General features: G+C 43.8%; 1 protein-coding gene across 2 annotated transcripts in view; it reads right to left on the bottom strand.

The window, feature by feature from the left end:
* Window positions 1–16,265, bottom strand: part of rerg (RAS-like, estrogen-regulated, growth inhibitor) — a 51,398-nt gene extending 35,133 nt beyond the window's left edge. The window contains exons 1-2 of one of the 2 annotated variants that reach the window (XM_080888065.1): window positions 16,054–16,265; window positions 3,804–3,951 (exon numbers count right to left, since the gene is read on the bottom strand). In XM_080888065.1, the coding sequence (XP_080744191.1) occupies window positions 3,804–3,864 (61 nt within the window). In that variant the 5' untranslated portion in view covers window positions 3,865–3,951; window positions 16,054–16,265. Of the gene's footprint in view, window positions 1–3,803; window positions 3,952–15,925 lie in introns of both variants that reach the window. The other variant, XM_080888066.1, reaches the window with a different exon arrangement.
* Window positions 16,266–19,292: the final 3,027 nt, after the last annotated feature.

Raw genomic sequence — 19,292 nt, 5'->3', positions numbered from 1 at the left:
TGGCGAGGCAGCAGAGGGAGAAAGTGCCTCTACGCTCAGATATTGACTGATGTTCTCTGCAGTGTTAAACATAATAATCTGCTGCCGTGTTTTTCCTAATACAGCATGTATTAAAAGTCAGAAATAGCTCATGGAACAGAATATTTACTTGATGTGCAGCACTCTGACAAAACTACTGAAAAGCCTTGCTGCAGAGGAGCTAAGAGAGCTCACAGCATCTGCTGTGTGTGTGTGTGTGTAGTAGGCACAGCAATTGGATAAATGGGTCTTATTTTCTCACTCCACTCCGCTCTACGTCTGCTGAGTCAATAAACCAAAAGACTGCAAACTGCTAGAAGAGCCAGACTTAACACACTCAGCTCTTTATTAGAGCTAGAGCTCTCTGCAGGAGTCCAAGTCAGACCCTCACAGGGAGCCTGGCACCCTGGAACCCCATCAAACAATTTTGAGACACCCCAGAGGTCTGCTGCTGATCATTCAGAATAATCACAGCTAAAGTGAAAATACCACCGGTACTGCTGTCCAAAGTAAAGATGAAACACTGATACCCGACATTTTTTTCCAAGTTAAACTAAGTATCAGAAATCTAAAGTGTTTGGAATCAGAAGGAACATTTAACACTCAAGGACTGCAAATTGTTCAAGGTTTTCGTCGGTTGAATTGATAGCAATTTGAACAAACCTGACAAAACATGCAAACAAACAAAAATGCAGCACAAAGATGGAATTTAGTGTTCTGAAAGAGATTTATGAAGTTCACAGTATGCCTCCAAAACAACATATTAAATCTGCTTAACGTTGTTATTTTGCTTTTCCTCCCTGTTACAATGTGCGTGCAGGGGGAGTGTAATTTATTGCCCAAATGCAGATGTTTTCCCACTGAGAAGCAACCTGATTGATCTGATAGCATCTGCCAGTTTCCAGTGAAGGCCTATGTTTAGATGAGAGCTGCTCATTGCTGAAAGGATCACCAGGGCTACACGAAGCATCAGATGTGGCAACAATGCCTGTTATGCTGTGCTCTGTTTTTGTACATTAAAATAAAGCAAAAGGGAGACATGCTGGTGACACGAGGATCAGGCAAATACAAAGCTGCAGCTGTCCACGTGAAGATCAAATGTCCATGTGAGAGAGGAAGAAACCTTTCATTGAGCAAGTGGCTTTGTCACCAGAAGAAGGAGCATCAGTCTCATTGTTCTCAAGCTTGTTACAATTTTCTGTTCTTCTACACTTTAGACAACAACTTAGGAGACGAGCACTCCACCAAAACTCTGGAAAAGGCCTGTGAGAAAGTTCTATAGCTCAGTCCTCGCTGAAATATTCCCCTTATCAGACTCCTTGAGAAGTTTTTCACAGACACTCCGTCTGAAAGGATGAAACCAACTGACTTCAGTGAGCTGTGACTTCTCTTTCAGAGTTATAATGAGCTGCAGTTGTACTGATATCTTGAGTAAACCACTGACTGGCCAGAATGACATAATGTATGTTGTTCTCAGCTGACTGCAGGTTTTAGGTGCAACAAGTTAAAAACATTTGAAACATGAAAAAAGAAAAAAACTATCTGCAATACACCATCAACTGCACTTTGATTTTAGTACAAATGACAAATGCTAACCCACTCAATAAGAATCAGTGTAAATAGAAACCATGAGGCATGTGAGGCCCAGAGACTAATCAGCCAGAGCACAGAGCAACCTCTGGTCGCTGAGGAACAATGTGTGTCCTCTGACAAGTTGCTAAAGGTTGTTGGAGGTAGCTGTGGAACTGGTTTTTAAACCCCATTCGATAGGTCTAGAGCCTGGTTAGTGACCTGCGGTTACTAGGGTTACTAAGTGTACTCTGCAACTGGCTGGCATGTGGTTGCTGGAGGTTGCTGGTAGCCACTAGAGTGTAAAGAGGTATATGGTGCTGAATCAAAAACCGGCTCAGCTCACCAAGCAGAAAGTTTGAAAAATGCAACGCAAACTAAAACAGAAAGTTTGCCTACAAAGTTAAAGTTGCACCCAAGCCCCAGTGTTTTCTCTTTGTGTTGGTTGCAGTGTTAAGGCCCAACATTTTCTCTGCAGGTGATTGTTCTCAACATTCATAAAGCTAAATGCTCCATTCCTGCAGACACCTGGAAATTGCATGGAGGTTGCAGACGTAACTGTTGCAATCTGCTGACGAAAGCAAATACAGGGAGGTTTTGGTGCATTGGAGGAAACCTCCAGCAACCACTCGCCAACTATTCAGGGAATATGGATTTTTCTCTAGCAAGCCGAGGTTGCAAGGGGGTCACTGACCAGCCTCATTTGAGCCACTGTTTGTTCCAAACACAGATGTGTTAGCATGGCTACAGACTTTGCAGCCTAGTCTGATGGCAAGGCGAGAAATAATCACAAAATTGCTACAAATAAAGAGGTTTTTTTCTTCTTTAAAGTTTGGACAACTTTAGTTTTAAAACTAAAAGACACATTTTTGTGCCTGTACCACTTAGGTTCTAATGAGTAAAAATATAAATACTGTAAGTCCTGAGTGTCTGAAGGCAGTTTCTATTGAAACTCCTGTCTGAAAGCACAGGGACAGCTGTGACTTGCGATTCATTGGGACATAAAGATTGCATGGTCATGGCTTTCTATCCAGGCACAGGACTCAATATATTACATCTTGCAAGCATTTCACAAACTGCTGTGAAATTTTTTTTTGTACTATTTTATCTGTTTCCATCAGCTTTTTCACACGTATTTTGACAGTTGTGTGACGGTCAAAATACGTGTGAAACACTGCAGGAAATAATCAGCAGTAACCGTTTGCAGCAGTTGGAAAGGTTATCAGTGAGGTGCTTTTTGTTTTGTTTTTTTCTTAGAGAAAATGAGCAGTGACATGTTCATACATTAAAGACAGAAGCCGGAACACTAATCTTATTTCCAGAAGTTAAAACAGAAAGTCGCAGTAAAAGACGGGAACTGCAGCAGTGTGATTGACACGGACAGATGTCAGCTCCCTGATATATATTTTTTTGCAGGGGGGGATAAAAACTTGATGAAATGATGAGCTTCCAGCACCAACATCACACTTTTTAGTTCATGGAAAGAAGCAGCAGATTCAAGCTTCAAGGTATGTTGTGAAGAAGAACCCAGACTTACGTCAGATGCCATCATCCTCACTGACGTGCTTCAGAGCTGCACTCCTTCCACCTGGAGGCTATGAGCCTCTCAGTCGTTATACTTCTCAGTGCAGCACTTGAATTGACCTCCAACGACATTTTAATGGCCTCCTTTAACACAGAGGAGATCCCGCCAAGGCCTGTTTTCCAACATCTGATTGCTACATAGAAGCAATCAGGCTTGATTTGCCGCCAACGGGAAACACATGGTCTGTTTTATTGCAGAGAAAACGTACACGGTGCCAGCTGAGTGTGAGTGGCTGCAGCTTATGGAGGAAAGCTGAAACCAGATGATAATGACTCAACTTACTTATCTGCGGGAATGAAGGCTTTTAAGCCAGACCGATAACAACCACCTACTGCATTGGTGACAATGCAAACAAAGTCAGTATGATTTTTATAGCAAGCATAAAAATCCTGAAGGGACGATGGAGGGAAAACACTGGAAAGCACAAACTATGAAGACACAATATGGCAACATTAATGAGGCGGAAGGAGATTGGGAACAAAAACCACATTTATGCACCTAGTCCTATGGTGAAGTTGTTTAATATATTAGTTTGAGCCACTCGAAGAACTAAAAGTGTGCGCACAGTAAAACAGTCCTTTGTTAGAGCTCGAATGTACACAAACACACACAAGCACACACTGATGTTTACCTGACTTTCCCACCCCGGCTCTGCCGAAGACGGCCAGCTTCACCTCCGGGCTTTTGGCCATGACAGCAGCTGTGACGAGAGAAGCTCAGCGAGCCAGTCAGTGATCTCCGAGGTCAGCCCCAAACATCCTCCATCCAGGAAGCAGCGTCTGAGGAGACGAGGTAATGCGTCTACGTTTAGCTCCACGAAACATTCACGAAACATTTCCACCATCAGAAGTGAGTCACAGAGAAAGTGTTCAAGGAAGCAAGCAGAAGTAGCAGACTATGACTGAATGTGATGAAAAGGAAATAAATAGTTTTAGCAAATAAAATGAAATAATTCATACGTCAGTGTCACATCACTAGTTGCAAATAAATATAAAAACCTGATTTTATGTGGACACGGTTGCATAGATAACATGAAGATTGTGATGCTAGCAGCTCTTTTAAGAAGATGGCCACAAATTCAGGACCAAAGCATTTTCTCTCTTCCTTTTTTTTTTGCAATTTTTGGTACTGAAAGGATCAAGTTCAGTCTAAAAATGAGTTCATTGTGTACAGGTTAAAGAAAATATCAGTAGAAAGGCTGATTCACTTACTCAAGAAATGAATGAAACGATGTGGAAACATGTCAGCTCTCAGTGGAAAAGAATCATGCCAGATTTCTACACTGATATGGACTTTGTAATGTGTTAGAAGTCAAAGTGAAAGTGAAAAAAAGGAGAATACCAGGAAAGGAGATACCAGCTTTAAAACACTTTATTAATCCATCAGCAGTCACTGAGGATGAAATGCACACTGCAACCTTCCTGCAGCTGTCATCTGTCTATGGAGCTTTAATCATCTGAAGGTGATGGCCCTCACACACCTCTCACTGTACCTCCACAGGAGAGAACCGATACAAATCACAAACCCACAAATCAGTGAGTTTTCCATTTCCAACAACATAGTGAAGTGAATGTTGGACAGTCATGTCCATCTTTTTTTTAGGCTGTTGATCTACCCAGGCTATGGTTTTTTATGTTGGTGCATGAAAAATGTGAAGTGAAAAAGACAGGAGAGAGAGGGGGAGAACACCGAGATCTGAAATCATCCATTCAAAAGAAAACACCAGTACAGCCAGATGAAACAGCCACACGCCCGTCTGTTTAATAAGAAAACAAGCAGCTGTGGCGCTGTCTCTCCTGGTAATTGACTCTAAACTTCTGGCCTGATCACTCTGTTTTTCTCCTGGATTCCACTCGGACCTTTAACCTGAGAACAAACAGATACTGACAAGGCTTTAATTCAAATCTTAGCTTGATGACTTCACAGCAATCCTGGGACAAACTAGCTGGAGACTGCTGTGTTTCCCATTAGCACCAATGCTGACAGAGAGAATGTAACACCCCAGGTCTATGTGGGGAGTCATGCTGTGTTTGGCTGGGCAGCTGCAGCTAAAGATAATTTTCATTTTTTCTCACTGCGCTAAAGTTTAGCGACGATGCGTGCAGAAAAACATACAGCTTAGTCACAAATCTACTTAGGAAGCAAAGTTGTCGACATTATCTGTTTGCAAATCCTTTATTCTAATGTGCTGCAGTGCAGAGGTGCAGCTTGTCAACCACAAGCCACAGTTAAAGGTGCAGTAGGTGGGAAGGGGCTACCTTTATTTTTCAGCCTGTCTGTCTTTGGACACTTCAACACATGGACGCTGAAGTAATCACTATTCCTGTATACCTGCCACCCGTGCAATGATACTCAAAGTAAGATCTTGGCTTGCTGTAGGAACCAAGATCTCCAGCTCTCAGTCACCTGATGCCAGTGATCAGGAGGAGTAACGCCTCAGTTAATCCTGCTGTGTGTTAGTCAGCTTTGATACAACATGAGGTGAAAAAACTCTGGCAAGTGACAGTCTCCCCAGTTACTCAAAGGTCAGACTGTGCCATGCTCAGAGAAAGTGTAATAAGCCAAGAGCTACATCTCAGACTCTACGGGCCTCAGTCAGCATGTTGAATGTTAAAGTCCATGACAGTAGAATTAGAAAAACACTGAGCAAGTGTGGCTTTTTTGGAAGGTTTTACGGAACATAGGGTCAGAACATGTCAACACAGCTTAGTTTGCAAACTTCGATCTGAACAAATCATAAGGCTTATGGATCAGTGGCGTTGGGACACATGAAACTAAAGTGGTAATAATTCAATTCAATTTTATTTATACAGCGTGAAATCACAGCAACAATCACCTCAAGGCGCTTTATATTGTAAGATAGACGCTACAATAATACATACAGAGAAAAACCCAACAATTATATGACCCCCTATGAGCAAGCACTTGGCAACAGTGGGAAGGAAAAACTCCCTTTTAACAGAAAGAAACCTCCAGCAGAACCAGGCTCAGGGAGGGGCGGGGCCATCTGCTGTGATTGGTTGGGGTGAGAGAAGGAAGACAGGATAAAAGACATGCTGTGGAAGAGAGACGGAGGTTAATAACAGATATGATTCAATGCAGAGAGGTCTGTTAACACATAGTGAGTGAAGAAGAAACACCCAGTGCATCATGGGACTCGCCGAGCAGCCTACACCTATTGCAACATAACTAAGGGAGGATTCAGGGTCACCTGGTCCAGCCCTAACTATATGCTTTAGCAAAAAGGAAAGTTTGAAGCCTAATCTTGAAAGTAGAGATAGTGTCTGTCTCCTGAATCCAAACTGGAAGCTGGTTCCACAGAAGAGGGGCCTGAAAACTGAAGGCTCTGCCTCCCATTCTACTTTTAAATACTCTAGGAACAACAAGTAGGCCTGCAGTGCGAGAGCGAAGTGCTCTAATAGGGTGATATGGTACTACAAGGTACTGCAATAATATTGCACAGCACCACAATTAGCAAGAAACACAAAGATCTCATGCCAGGTGTCCAGCACGGTGGTGGAGGGGTGATGATTTGAGCTTGTTCTGCACCTACAAGACCTGGGCACCTTGCAGTCCCCGAGCCACCCACGAGCTCCTCCGTACACCAAGTATACGAGAGTCAAATGTGTGGCCAACAGCTAAACCCTGGATCATGCAATACGACAATGATCCCAAGCAGAGCAGCAAATCTACAACAGAATGATGTTGAACAGGCAGATGTCAAGAGACAACAGTAATTTGTTCTGTGAATTATTTTTAAATGTACACTCTAATTTAACACCACATAACTTTGCCGTTCAATAATTAAGACAGCCATTTATAGCGTGCTGAAGTTTGTCAGCCAAGTTTTTGAACAGATTTATCGTCAGTCACCGTTGTGTACATTACATGAAGCACAGACTGGACTGGACTTCTCGCTCTTTGTTGGCTGAAATGAGCTACAGCAGGAAAATGAGAGAAAGCTGAAACCGGATCACACGTTCGTGTGCCCAGTTAAATAAAAGCTGTGCTTGGTTAATATGTTGCTGGCACTGACACACACCCAACTTCACACTGGCTGAAATTATTAAGTGGCCAGCATCCAGTTTTCTTCTCCTTTACTCCAGGCAGACGCTTAAACACACACATATGTTTTAAACTAACCTTTTCCCCTTCATAGCAACACACATATGTCTATATATGGTGTGACAGCGTGCCGCTCTGTGTGACCCAAGTGGAGATCGATCATCTGTCTACGTCTCCTACTCGGCGGGTGGTGTCACGGCAGCTGCCAGCATCTTTAAATATTTGTTTCGGTCATTGCTGATGTGGCTCCGATAACCACACAGCACAGTCAAAGCAGTGAGCAAAACCGCTGCTGTAATAGCAATAATGACGTTGTGTTCTGTCCTCCCAGCTAAGTTTGTGGTGTTTGGCAGTTTCGAGGACAAAGATGAATGACTGAGTTTAACCCTGAGTGGCATTCTCCCACTGTTCAAGTTTGAAACGTGTCATTACATCTCCAACCAATATTAATATCACTGCCTCGGTGATGCAACCTTTATTTCCTGAGTGCTTAGAATGAATGAAACTGCCACATTTAAACAGTCATTAAGGCTGGGTCTAAAATCAAGTCACAGACTCCCATGTCTTTAAGACAGAGGAAGCATGTTTACAGCCTGGTTTAAAACAAACAGTATAGGGGTACATTTTTCACATGACCCACCCAATTAAATGCTATTAAGGCTTAAAGTTCTGATTAAGTGTGTGGCTGCTTTTAGAGACAGGCCAGTTCATCTTGTTTAGTCTTTGTTTTAAAGGACACTCTGAGCAGTTGGCTGGTTAGTTGCTCCAGTAAACAACGTGTCGACACAGCACTCACATCAAGGCTTTAAAACGGGACATGTCTGTGAAGGTTCTCAGTCATCCAGGTCATCGTAGTCAAAGGAGCTTGCAAAGAAAAGCGTCTGGACTTCTTTAAGTTGCTTGAAGACATTTCACCTCTCATCCGAGAAGCTTCTTCAGTTCTAAGGTCAAATGGTGGAGAGTCCCAGATATAAACCTAGTGGGAGTATCCCCCCACAGAGGGACAAAAGGACCCCCTGATGATCCTCTAATCGCCTGAGCCAAGGTGGGAAACTGGGCGTGGCTCCCAATCAGCCAGAGTTTCGGGTGTGTTCATTGTGAAACCTGGCCCCACCTTATCATGCGAATTCCTGAGGTCAGATGGCCCAGGATGTGAGTGGGCGTTAAGGCGTCTGGGAAGGGATCTCAAAACTGGATTATAGATGGCAGAGAGTTGGTGTCGTAAACCCCCGCCTCTGTTCAAAGATGGTCGCTCACAGTGGACATAGATGGCTTCTTTCACTCCTCTTTCAAACCATCTGTCCTCTCTGTCCAAAATGTGAACATTGGCATCCTCGAAAGAGTGTCCTTTATCCTTAAGATGCAGATGGACTGCTGAGTCTTGTCCTGTGGAGGTGGCTCTTCTGTGTTGTGCCATGTGCTTGTGAAGTGGCTGTTTGGTCTCTCCAATGTCTGAGCATTCCTCGCTGTACTGTACAGCATACACCACATTGCTAAGTTTGTGTTTTGGCGTTTTGTCTTTCGGGTGAACCAGTTTCTGTCTGAGCGTGTTGCTGGGTCTGAAATACACTGGGATGTCATGCTTGGAGAAAACTCTCCTGAGTTTCTCTGATACACCGGCTACATAGGGGATGACAATGTTGTTGCGTCTGTCCTTCTTATCCTCCCTCGCTGGTGTCTGGTCTTCTTTTCTGTGCCTCTTTGCTGACTTTAAGAACGCCCATTTAGGATAGCCGCACGTTTTGAGTGCTTCCTTTACATGTGTGCGTTCCTTCTTTTTCCCTTCAGGCTTAGAGGGAACATGTTCTGCCCGGTGGTGTAGGGTCCTAATTACTCCAAGTTTGTGTTCCAAAGGGTAATGGGAGTCAAAGAGGAGGTACTGGTCCATGTGTGTGGGCTTCCGGTAAACTTCGATGTTGAGTTTGCTGTTCTCTTCAATGTGCACAGCGCAGTCCAGGAAAGGCAGACAGTTGTCCTTTGTGTCTTCCCTGGTGAACTTGATGTTTTTATCCACAGCGTTGATGTGCGCAGTGAAGGATTCCACTTCTTGTGTCTTGATTTTGACCCAGGTGTCGTCCACATATCTGTACCAGTGGCTGGGTACTCTTCCTTTGAAAGAGCCAAGAGCAAAAACGGGACCTGACAAACCAGTGGGTGACACCACTGTAGCAACATCCATCTGTTTTGCCATCTATGTTGATAACGTGGTCGTCCTATGTATAGTAAATGGTGGAACCACAGTCTCTCCCCTCTGTCTATCCGACGCAGTAGGAAGCAAAAACATGGCATTGAAGACGAGCGTTCTAACCGAGGTTTTTTTTGTGAAACTGACAGCACGTACGCTTATCAGTGTAATCACAATCAAACGGCACTTAGATCCCACCTGTTAAACAAGCTCTGTAGAAGATCAGATATGAAATAACACTAGAAACTTATTTTGGCTACTCTGTTGCTCACAGGGTTTTACATAGTTCCACATATTTAAGTTGGGAGACTTTTTACAGTCTCATCGTGATCTCGCAGCAGGGATCTTTTGCATATTAGGTAAACACTATGATATGGAGCCATCAGATATGAAATTATACTAACAACCAAAAACAACTCCTGTCTGTTTAAAGACTCATCGCTTCCTTAGTTTGCTGTGTACCATAATATACCGCTCAAACACCGACATTTTTCCCATGGAGAGACTCACAAACCTCTACATGCTGTGCAACCACACCCTGCAGCGCAATGGCTGCCATTAGTTATCAGAATAAAACTCTTGGACCCGTTGTCAGAGCCCATGCCGGTGCAGTGGGTCCTGGATTCCTCGTGGTGCGCAACAATGCCCAGCTTCGTGTTCCTAGAGCAGAGGTAGGCAACTCCAGGCCTCGAGTGCCGGGGTCCTGCAGGTTTTAGATGTGTCCTTGATCCAGTACAGCTGATTCATCTTGATGCATTCTCAATCATCCAGGTAAGTAAATCTCCAAAAGTTGATTCTGTTCATCTGGACGTAGCGTTTTGTGGGAGAAACGTTTCGTCATCATCCAAGTGACGTCTTCAGTCTCAGCTGACTGCAGGTTTCAATCTTATAAACAGTACATTTGCATAATGACTGAAACCAGCCCACTGAAGGAACAATGGGCTGGGAGGCCAGTTCCTTAATCATAATTATGCAAATTCTCATGACCATTGATCAACAACCACTGATGAATGGCCAGGAGTCCCATTCACAGAGAGTTGGGGAATGGCTGCAATCACAGCATTGTAAGATGCGAAAGATGTACCCTTAGGCCCCTCCTCGATTCAGAGATGGTCTTTCCCTTTTCACGTAAATGGCCTCCTTGGGGGTTAATCAGATACAGCTGATTCAAATTTGCAAATGACCTCTTCAGCATGTCTTGAAGTTCTCCAGAGGACACCTGCAGGACACCGGGCCTTGAGGCCTGGAGTTGTCCCCCCTGTCCTAGAGGATAAAGGAAGTGATACCACTGACGAACCCCCAAGTCTTTCTGACCCAAATTCAACAGAACACCTCTGGGATATTATATTTTGGTCATTCCAACGCTTCCAGGGTGAGAGGTAGGGTACACTGTGGACAGGTCGCCAGTCTTTGAAAGAGCTAACATAGAGAGACGGACATTCACTAATCTAATCTGAGCTATCTAATCTGTTTTGTTATTGGTGTCTATCTAACACCTGCATTATAAAAGTTTGAGGGGACATGAGTATCTACTGATACTGGAGTTAGCTGTGCACCAGACCTGCTGCTACTTCTGTAAAACACACCCTCTGTCTTCTAAAATGCTTATTCACTCCATCAAATGCTAGCTATAAGAATTAGTAACATCCATAACAACAGTGCTCTAAAGGGAGATAAAAGCTTCTCTTTTAGCTCCACGCACAGTGTTTACACTGACAGTAGATGCTAAAGGAAAAGTCTTCAGTCGAATGTAAACAGGACATGAAGGGAATATGTATGGCTGTTACAGCACTTTTTTTTCTGCCTTGTTTCTCACTTTTACGCTCGTGTTTGCTCTCCCTCTGTTTCCCATCTCGCACACATTGCTGTAACGACACAAAAACACACACACACACACACACACACACACACACACGCACTGCTGCAGTGATCCCTTGCTCTCCCACGCAGCAGCAGGGAATCACCACTGAGAGGAAGAAGAGAAGCACAGAGACGTGTCTCCCTATCGACTCGGCCATTCGTCTTCCTGTTTTGCCTTTTATGGCCTCCACACCTGCTCCATCCTTCATCCAAACATACATGTATGTACACACACACACGCACACACCTCAGTCATGCAATGAAGTCACAGGATGATCTGCTTTAGTGAAGCTGAGGTGTCTCTCTATTTTACTCAACGCATGTAGAGCTTTTTTCTGACAGAGAACAAATTCCAGTGGCTGCCAAGACAAAAACAAATGATATGTTGTTTCAGCATGGATCCAAGGTCAAAGAAACATAGGATCAGCCAGAGAAAGGAAAAAAAACAACAACTATGAGCCAGGATAAGCACTACAAGTAAAGCAGGGATGCATTTTAAAGAGCAATTTTTCTCACATTCTGAAAGACCACGGCCTGTGTGTTTGCCACCTTTATGTGTCAAACGTGGTAATCACTATCAACTTCATCTCACCTGCATGCGGTACAGAGATAAGACAAGCTGTGACTAGCTTGGCTGACCTTAGCACTGCACTCGTCCAGCGCTAACAAAGGTGCATTTGCATGTTGTCTCTTGTAAATATGGAGCCTCCTCTTTTTCTTCTGCTCTTTTTAAAAAAAAAACCCGATAAAAACCTGGCTAGCTGAAGTCTGATACTGTTGTTGGATAACAAATCACTGCTTGAATCTGAAGATGGGGAAAATAAGAAGAGGGAAAGAAAGATCTCAGGATTTACTTCAACAAGTGAGTGTTTACCGTGACTGTAGTCTAGCTTAACTAGCATGCTGTAAAGACTAGTGAAAACTGTTGGCCCAACTTTTTCTAAAGTTAATAAAAATGATCTTTGGTTCAACTAGAAGTGCCAAAAATTCAGTTCCTTAAGGTATTTGCCCTCTGTGAGAAATTCATCCATCTGAATACAAGAGTTACAGATGTGTTTACTTTGACTGACAGGCAGCTACAGCCAGTGAGCGCCTGCCAGGCCTTACCGCCACCATCTGGAATTCTTGACCACGGTCGTACACAGATTTCCAGATCAGCCACCCTGTGCTACCCAAACCTGGCTGGGCAGAAATGTCCCCGGCAGTTCATTATATCTGCCAGGCTTCCAGTGTGTTATTATTTGTGCCATGTTGCTATTGTCTGTATTGTCTGTTGCCTATTGTGCAGTGTACATTGAGAGCAAAGAAGTAACCTGAGCCCAATTGTGTGTGTACACATACTTGAGCGATAAAGTTCTGTACTGTTAGCAGACATGTGTGTCTGTTTGTCGCATATATACGGCTTATGAATGCATTTCTGCTGGTGTTGCTAGTCTTAACCAGCAGTCCCCAACCCATCAGGCGGGTCCGTGAGTGGTTTGGTACCAGGCCACAAGAGTTGAGGCTCGGGTGTGAAATTTATGATTTTCAGGGTTTTTATCGTTAACTCGGTTTCCCTGGGTCTTTTCCCGGATTTTAGGAGGACACTGCTAATAAAGTTACACAATTACACAGTGAATTTGTGTTTATTATTATATTTACAAAATACCACAGTTTTTGTCTTGGTCGTATCATTTTATTTTGTTGTATTTATCTGCGACACCTTACGGAGCCCTGCAGGGGACATGGAAGAAAAAAAAATTAAGACAGACTTTTGCGAGATCTCGCAAAACAAACTCGGGTTCTCGCAAAAGTTTTGCGAGATCTCGCAACATTCCAACAATGGCGGCAGCTACTTAGTTGTAATATTACTCTTTCTGGGTCACAAAATACACTTTTAAGATATTTTGAGGTGTGAATGTAGTTGTGTAAATGTCAGATACCTGCTCGGTTTACAAGACATCACAAATTTGCAAAAGTGCTCCGACGTTTTCGGAGATCTGACACCCACCATCTCGAAGCTAACGGGAGGTCGAGACCTACTACAGCCGGGAGGAACACCGCTTTCCCGGCACATCGTGCCTCGATCTCCCGGTCGGCTTCGAGCTGGCGGCCTCCGAAGAATGCGGCTAAAACTTTTGCGAGATCCCGAGTTTGTTTTGCGAGATCTTGCAAAAGTCCGTCTTAATTTTTTTTTTCTCCCATGTCCCCTGCGGGGCTCCGTAACACCTTAAAGGCCGGTCTGTGAAAATATTGTCTAACATTAAACTGACCCGTGGTGCAAAAGAGGTTGGGGACCGCTGGTCTTAACTAGCAACACTACCAGTCTTAACTAGCCAAAATGCTACCGTTGACGCATCACAGGAACTACGTCCATTTTATACATCTAGTTTATTACAGAAAAGGGTCTTTTTTCTTTGCTTTTTTTGGCTGGGTGGAATGACTTCATTCTCAGACAGTTTTTGAGCAACACATGGTAACGGCAATGCTTTAGGAATTCACAGCACCAGACTGTTTTTAAGCTAAGCTAAGCTAAGGGTGTCCAGACTTCATAGGTACAAATGAGCGATCTCAGCTAACTCCCATCAGGAGACTAAATAAGTGAATTTCTGTATTTTCTACAACATTCCTTTAAATTGACTTTCAACGTTAATTAGAACATTCTTAACAAATCAACATAAAAGAGGCGAAAGACAAACTCGCTGTGTACGGCAAAGGTTAAAAACAGTCAGCACTAACTACAGCATGTGATTAGAAATGACTACAAGATTAGAAAGCAAATCCTGTGATCCTCATCAGACTGTGTCTTAATAAACTTTTCCATAATTGGCTACATAGCCAGTGCTGTCAGTGTTTCTGTGAAGCTGTTCTTGTTTACTTTCAGGAGAGGCAAAAACTTTAACAGAGAAATACAAAGAGTGATGATTGATGGACTCGATGCCCTCTGTCCAGGATGCAGCAGTGTGCTTATTTCGACACGTGGACCTCTGCTCTGCAGGGACTTCATCCAGACTGTCAAACTGGGCACGTGTATATATTTTTTTCCACTGTGTGCCCAGCTGGCCTTTTTGTAATTTTTACCCTGAGAAATGAATCTGGGTGGTGGTGCTGTGGTTGACTGAGATTACAGACCTCAGTGCTCCAAACCAAGGGAGGAGACCTGCTGCACCACAGGCTATAGAAAGACGGCAAACCGCAGGCCTGTCATCAGAATATACAGTGAAATGGTGCGCAGCCTCTGGAGGGAAATTAGTGGGGAAAATACTTCTGCAATGCCCTGACTCTAAGAAAACGTTTAAATTATATTTTTAGTTAAGTAAAAGCCGAAAAAAGACGCTAGATTTTCAGTAACGATCCAGACCAGGCTTTAATATTATACAAAAAAATTCCAAAAATTTCTACCATATGGTGACACTGGAACACCAACCAGGGGTGACGGGTATCTGTCACATGATCATCATCCTGATACATAAATAGAAGAAGGAGTGGCTCAGTATAAAAGCAGAACTCTTCACAACTCTTCTAATAAATTTCATTCAAGTTAAAGTAAATAAGTTTGGCCTCATTTGACCTGTTAACAAATAAGTCAGTGTGTACTCTGAGATTTCCTTAGGAGCAACTTTAACATTGAACTCGATACCATGCAGAATGGCCCCATTCTGGACATCATGCTAATTTATATGTTAATGATATGTTGCTATTATCTATGAATTAGTGTTAACATTAAAGTGCATTGTAACTAGTTGCGGTGATTTTTTTCTTATAGGTTAACACGTGTTTATGTAATCATAATCTACTTGGAAGTTCAGTTCAAGGGATATTAAGTAGCAAAAACTGAGAGTATGTCGGTTGTACTTGTGTTTTTTAGTAAGTGCACCAGTTACAGTGCTTCATCAGAAGGCAGAGACTGTAGTGCTTCACAGCTCTGTTTACAAAAAGGACTATTATACAGTTATTTAAGCTATTATAAACACAATATAGCAACATTTATCTCTGTTTTAAATATAATGAGTACATGCATTTTATTTTTCATTATTATTATTACTATTTATTAATTAATTATTATTCTTATCTGGCCTTCAGTCCAGATTGAATTGATTGAAATTCAGTGCATAAGCAGTATATCAAAGCCACTCAGCATTTCCTTGCCCCTCTTCTTCTGCCCAGTTTGGCAGGCACCAGTGCTGGGCGACAGGACCCTAATTCCCATAAAGATTTGGCCTGTTCTGCAGTACTCGGGGCTGCCCATGAATGCGAATGGAGAAGGAGAAGGGAGAGTAACACGAAACTGCATATTCATAAAGACTGAACTCTTTTGGTTGTATTACAAAACTGGATTCTGGCTTTCTCTTTCATTGCTCCATTTTAATTTCCTAAATAACTGACTTGCAAGACTTTTCCAACTTGCAACACGTCACTAAGACCACAGACTAAATTACATTAAGCTATGGTTAAGGTTAATTTAAAGCAATCCCAGCAACACTTAGGATAGACTTTCCCCCCATGAGACTCAACCTCACCTCAGGAAACACGAGCTTCCTTAAAAGGATTCCCTCAGCTGCTAATATATCAGACCTCTTGGCCTGACCACAAGTCTGATCGCTTCCACGCCTCTATATTGCGGGGATTTCGCCTCACGAGAAAACACCGGCAGGGCGACTCACCGGTGACCGCTGAATTCAGTAGTAATTCCTCCGGTGATGAAATCAAGAGGACAGAAATGGGGGGAAAGAGAGGAAAACAAGAAAGAAAAAAGTTGACAGGTCCGATGATCGAAAATAATGTGTCTGACCTTCTGAGGTGCAGATGCGGACGCTGCGCACCTCTGGGCAGAGGGGGAGGTGAACACGGATAGGTGGATGGACGGGTGGATGGAAGAGGAGATCCTGTCCGGGCGGACCGAGCAGCAGCTCTGACGGGGATGAATGAATCCCAAAAACAGAGCCTCAGTGGAAATATATAGAGAGGAGCTGCTGGAGTTCCCGACACTCTGCTGCCTCTGACCGGGCTGATGCTGCGTGCCGCTGCATGAGCACAACGAGGGGGACAGCGGCCTCTGGTGGCGGGGAGCAATAACACAGGCTTCGAGATTCTAAAGGGAAATTCCACTATTTTCCAGTTCCTCTCTCATTTCGCCAAACCCCCTAAAGATTTCAAAGATCTCAAAACGTTAAACGATATTCTTCCAAACCGTCTATGTTAGATTTTTTTCCAGTGTTTTGGCGGCATTTAGGCAAATGACACGCACAACTTAAATGTGCTATGACATGTAAACACAGACACTTTTTCACTTTTATTAAACCCTGGCTGACTTTAAAAAGAGCACCACAGAAATGTACAGTGGACTAAAACGTGTTCAGACACAAAAACAAAGTGGGGAGTTTGTCTGTGAAGGTTCAGCCAGTTTCAAGCAACTTAAAACAGTCCAGATGCTTTTCTTTCCAAGCTCCTTAGACAAAAATGTGGAGTTATTTAAAACTTTAGACAATATAAATCATTAAACTGAGAAAAGCAAAATGATACTCGTGAAACTATATGCAGCAGAAAGCAGACAAAGAAAATATATACAGTCTGAGAACATGGCACCAAAACTGTATAGTCCAGTAGAGTCACGCTGCATACATTCAGCAGCCAGTTTATTATGTGTGCCTGTTCAGGTCAAACTGAGCATCACGATGGTGAAGAAAGATGATAGAATGTGTCGTGGCTGTTGATGCCAGACAGGCTGATTCTGCTTGGATTTTCCAGAACAATGATCTCTGTGGTTTACAGAAAATGGTATAAAGAAGTTGAGATATCCAGTGAGCTGTATTTTCCTGGGGGAAAATACCTTCCTGATGCCAAAGGTCAGTGGAGAATGGTCAGACTGCTTTGAGCCAATAGTGAGGCAACAGGAACCATTTGTTACCATCAAGGTGTGCAGAAGAGCAGCTCTAAGTGCACAACACAAAGTAAATGGGCTACAGCAGCAGAAGACCACACCAGGTGTCCTGATCCTCCGGTCCTCTCTAGAGCTCCGTCTGTTTTGGATGTTTTCTCTCCCTCTTCATTCCTCCTCCTGGTCCCTGCCTCAATCTCCACGACTGCTCATCATCACTCACCTGCTGCATGATTGCTCTGCCACTACTTAAAGCCACGGCGGACTGTTGTTCATTGCTGGGTTGTTGTGCTTACCTTCGTTAGTGTAGTTCCAGCTCTCTTTGTGAATCTCCGAGTCTCATCGTGATTCCTGGTTTTTCCTAACGATCCTCAGGATCCCTGCCTGTTTCATGTGGACCCTGCTTGGATGAGTGTCAGTGAGTTTCAGCGTGGGAGTGGATTGAGTACGAGTGAGTCACAGACAGTGTGAAGAGGACTGTGGACGTGGACCCCTGCCCTGGACCTTCCCCTAGATTTCCTGGAGCCCGTGTCCCTTCATCACTGTAATTCAATTCAATTTTATTTATTTAGCACCAAATCACAACAAAAGTCACCTCAAGGCCCTTAAATATGTACATATGTGTATATATTTCACTTGGTGCTGTTGTAAATAAACCTCCCTTTACATGCACAGCTCTGAGTCCCGCATTTAAGTCCTGCCTGACCAGCCGTGACACCAGCCGCATGTTAGCTAACATCAGTCCATCAGACACTTTGATCCACAGCAGAACATTAAGAAAGCAATGAAATTATCCTCACTTTGCTGTGGATGTTATTGACCCACAGAGGGTTGACTCAGTGTACTGCTGCTTGTTAAAACTCTTAATTTGCAACAACCAAAGCACTGTTTTACTATTAGTTTGGGTCGTCATTGTAAAAACAGAAAAAAACTTTCTTGTGTGATACATTATGTCTGTCTGCTTTCATAAAATGCTACTTCAGCTAGTCCTGTATGAGCTCCTTCTTAGGGAGGACAGCGGCCTCTAGTGGCCACAAGTGATAACAAAGGTTCTGAGTTTATAAAGGGGAATCCCTACACCTGTTTCACACACCCTGCCCGGGATGAGGGGCTACAGGCAGTTTTTGGGGCACCGTCCCAGTTTGCTGCTGGTTTCGGGGGGAGCTGGATGTTCTGGTGTGGTCACTGACCCGCTCCCTTGGTTGCTTGGGGTGGCTAGGACCTCCTTGATGGGAGGGGCTCTGCCGGGTGGTTCTTGGGCACCTGTGGCCCTTTGACCCTGTTCTCGGACCAGGGCAGCCAGCCTCTAGCGGGGTCGACTACCTCTGGTCCTCTGGGACTCTCACCCCTTAGCTATGGGAAACCCATCTGGGCCCTTCCTGCTTCTTCTACTGGAATAGATGCGTGGATGACGCAGATGTGTGTTGGGGGCTTTGGATGGCATGTATCATATTCTGAGTGAGTGTTTAGTGTTTTTCCACCTTATTTACTTATAAATAAATAACTAAATAAATACGTTTTCAATTACTCTCTCCCCTTTATCTAAATCCCCCTAAAGTTTTCACCCAGCTATACCCAGTGAAAGCAACATCAGCAAAAGGGAACTCTAGAAGCCCGAGAAATATCAAGGGCTGAGGGGGGAGCTTGAGAAGATGTGGATGGTGAAGGCAACAGTACTAGTGTGATAACTGCAGCATCGGGGCAGCTACCCCCCAAATTGAGCCAGTGGCTCCAGCAGATCCCAGGAGTGATATCAGAGATCTCTGTCCAGAAGAGCGTAGTCCTGGGAACGGCAAAGATAATGCGCCAGGGCATGTGTATCCAGTACACTTTCCAGCCTAGGTCCCACATGCTACTCCTGGGATATGAGCAAGAGAGACAAAACTGAAGCTATATCAGCTCAGACATCATCTAGATTAACAAGGTTTGTGTCGGAACAATATGAGAACAGCATCCATTCCAAGCCTTGAGTTGGAGCAATACTCGAACAGCATATGGAAGAAGGACATCACCAGACCCTGACACGATTCATGCCTACTGGCTAAAGAAACTACCTGCACTCCATGAGTGTCTGGCAGCACATGCAGCACAACACTACATGCCTTTGCAACTTCAGGTTGGGGGTCTGACTCCCGACCAAGGCGTCTGAATCC

Source organism: Rhamphochromis sp. 'chilingali' (genome assembly GCF_963969265.1).
Source record: "Rhamphochromis sp. 'chilingali' genome assembly, chromosome: 7".
NCBI classification, from domain to species: Eukaryota; Metazoa; Chordata; class Actinopteri; order Cichliformes; family Cichlidae; genus Rhamphochromis; species Rhamphochromis sp. 'chilingali'.
Note: the sequence above shows the minus strand (reverse complement) of the source record. Positions and strands in the feature narration are given on the sequence as shown.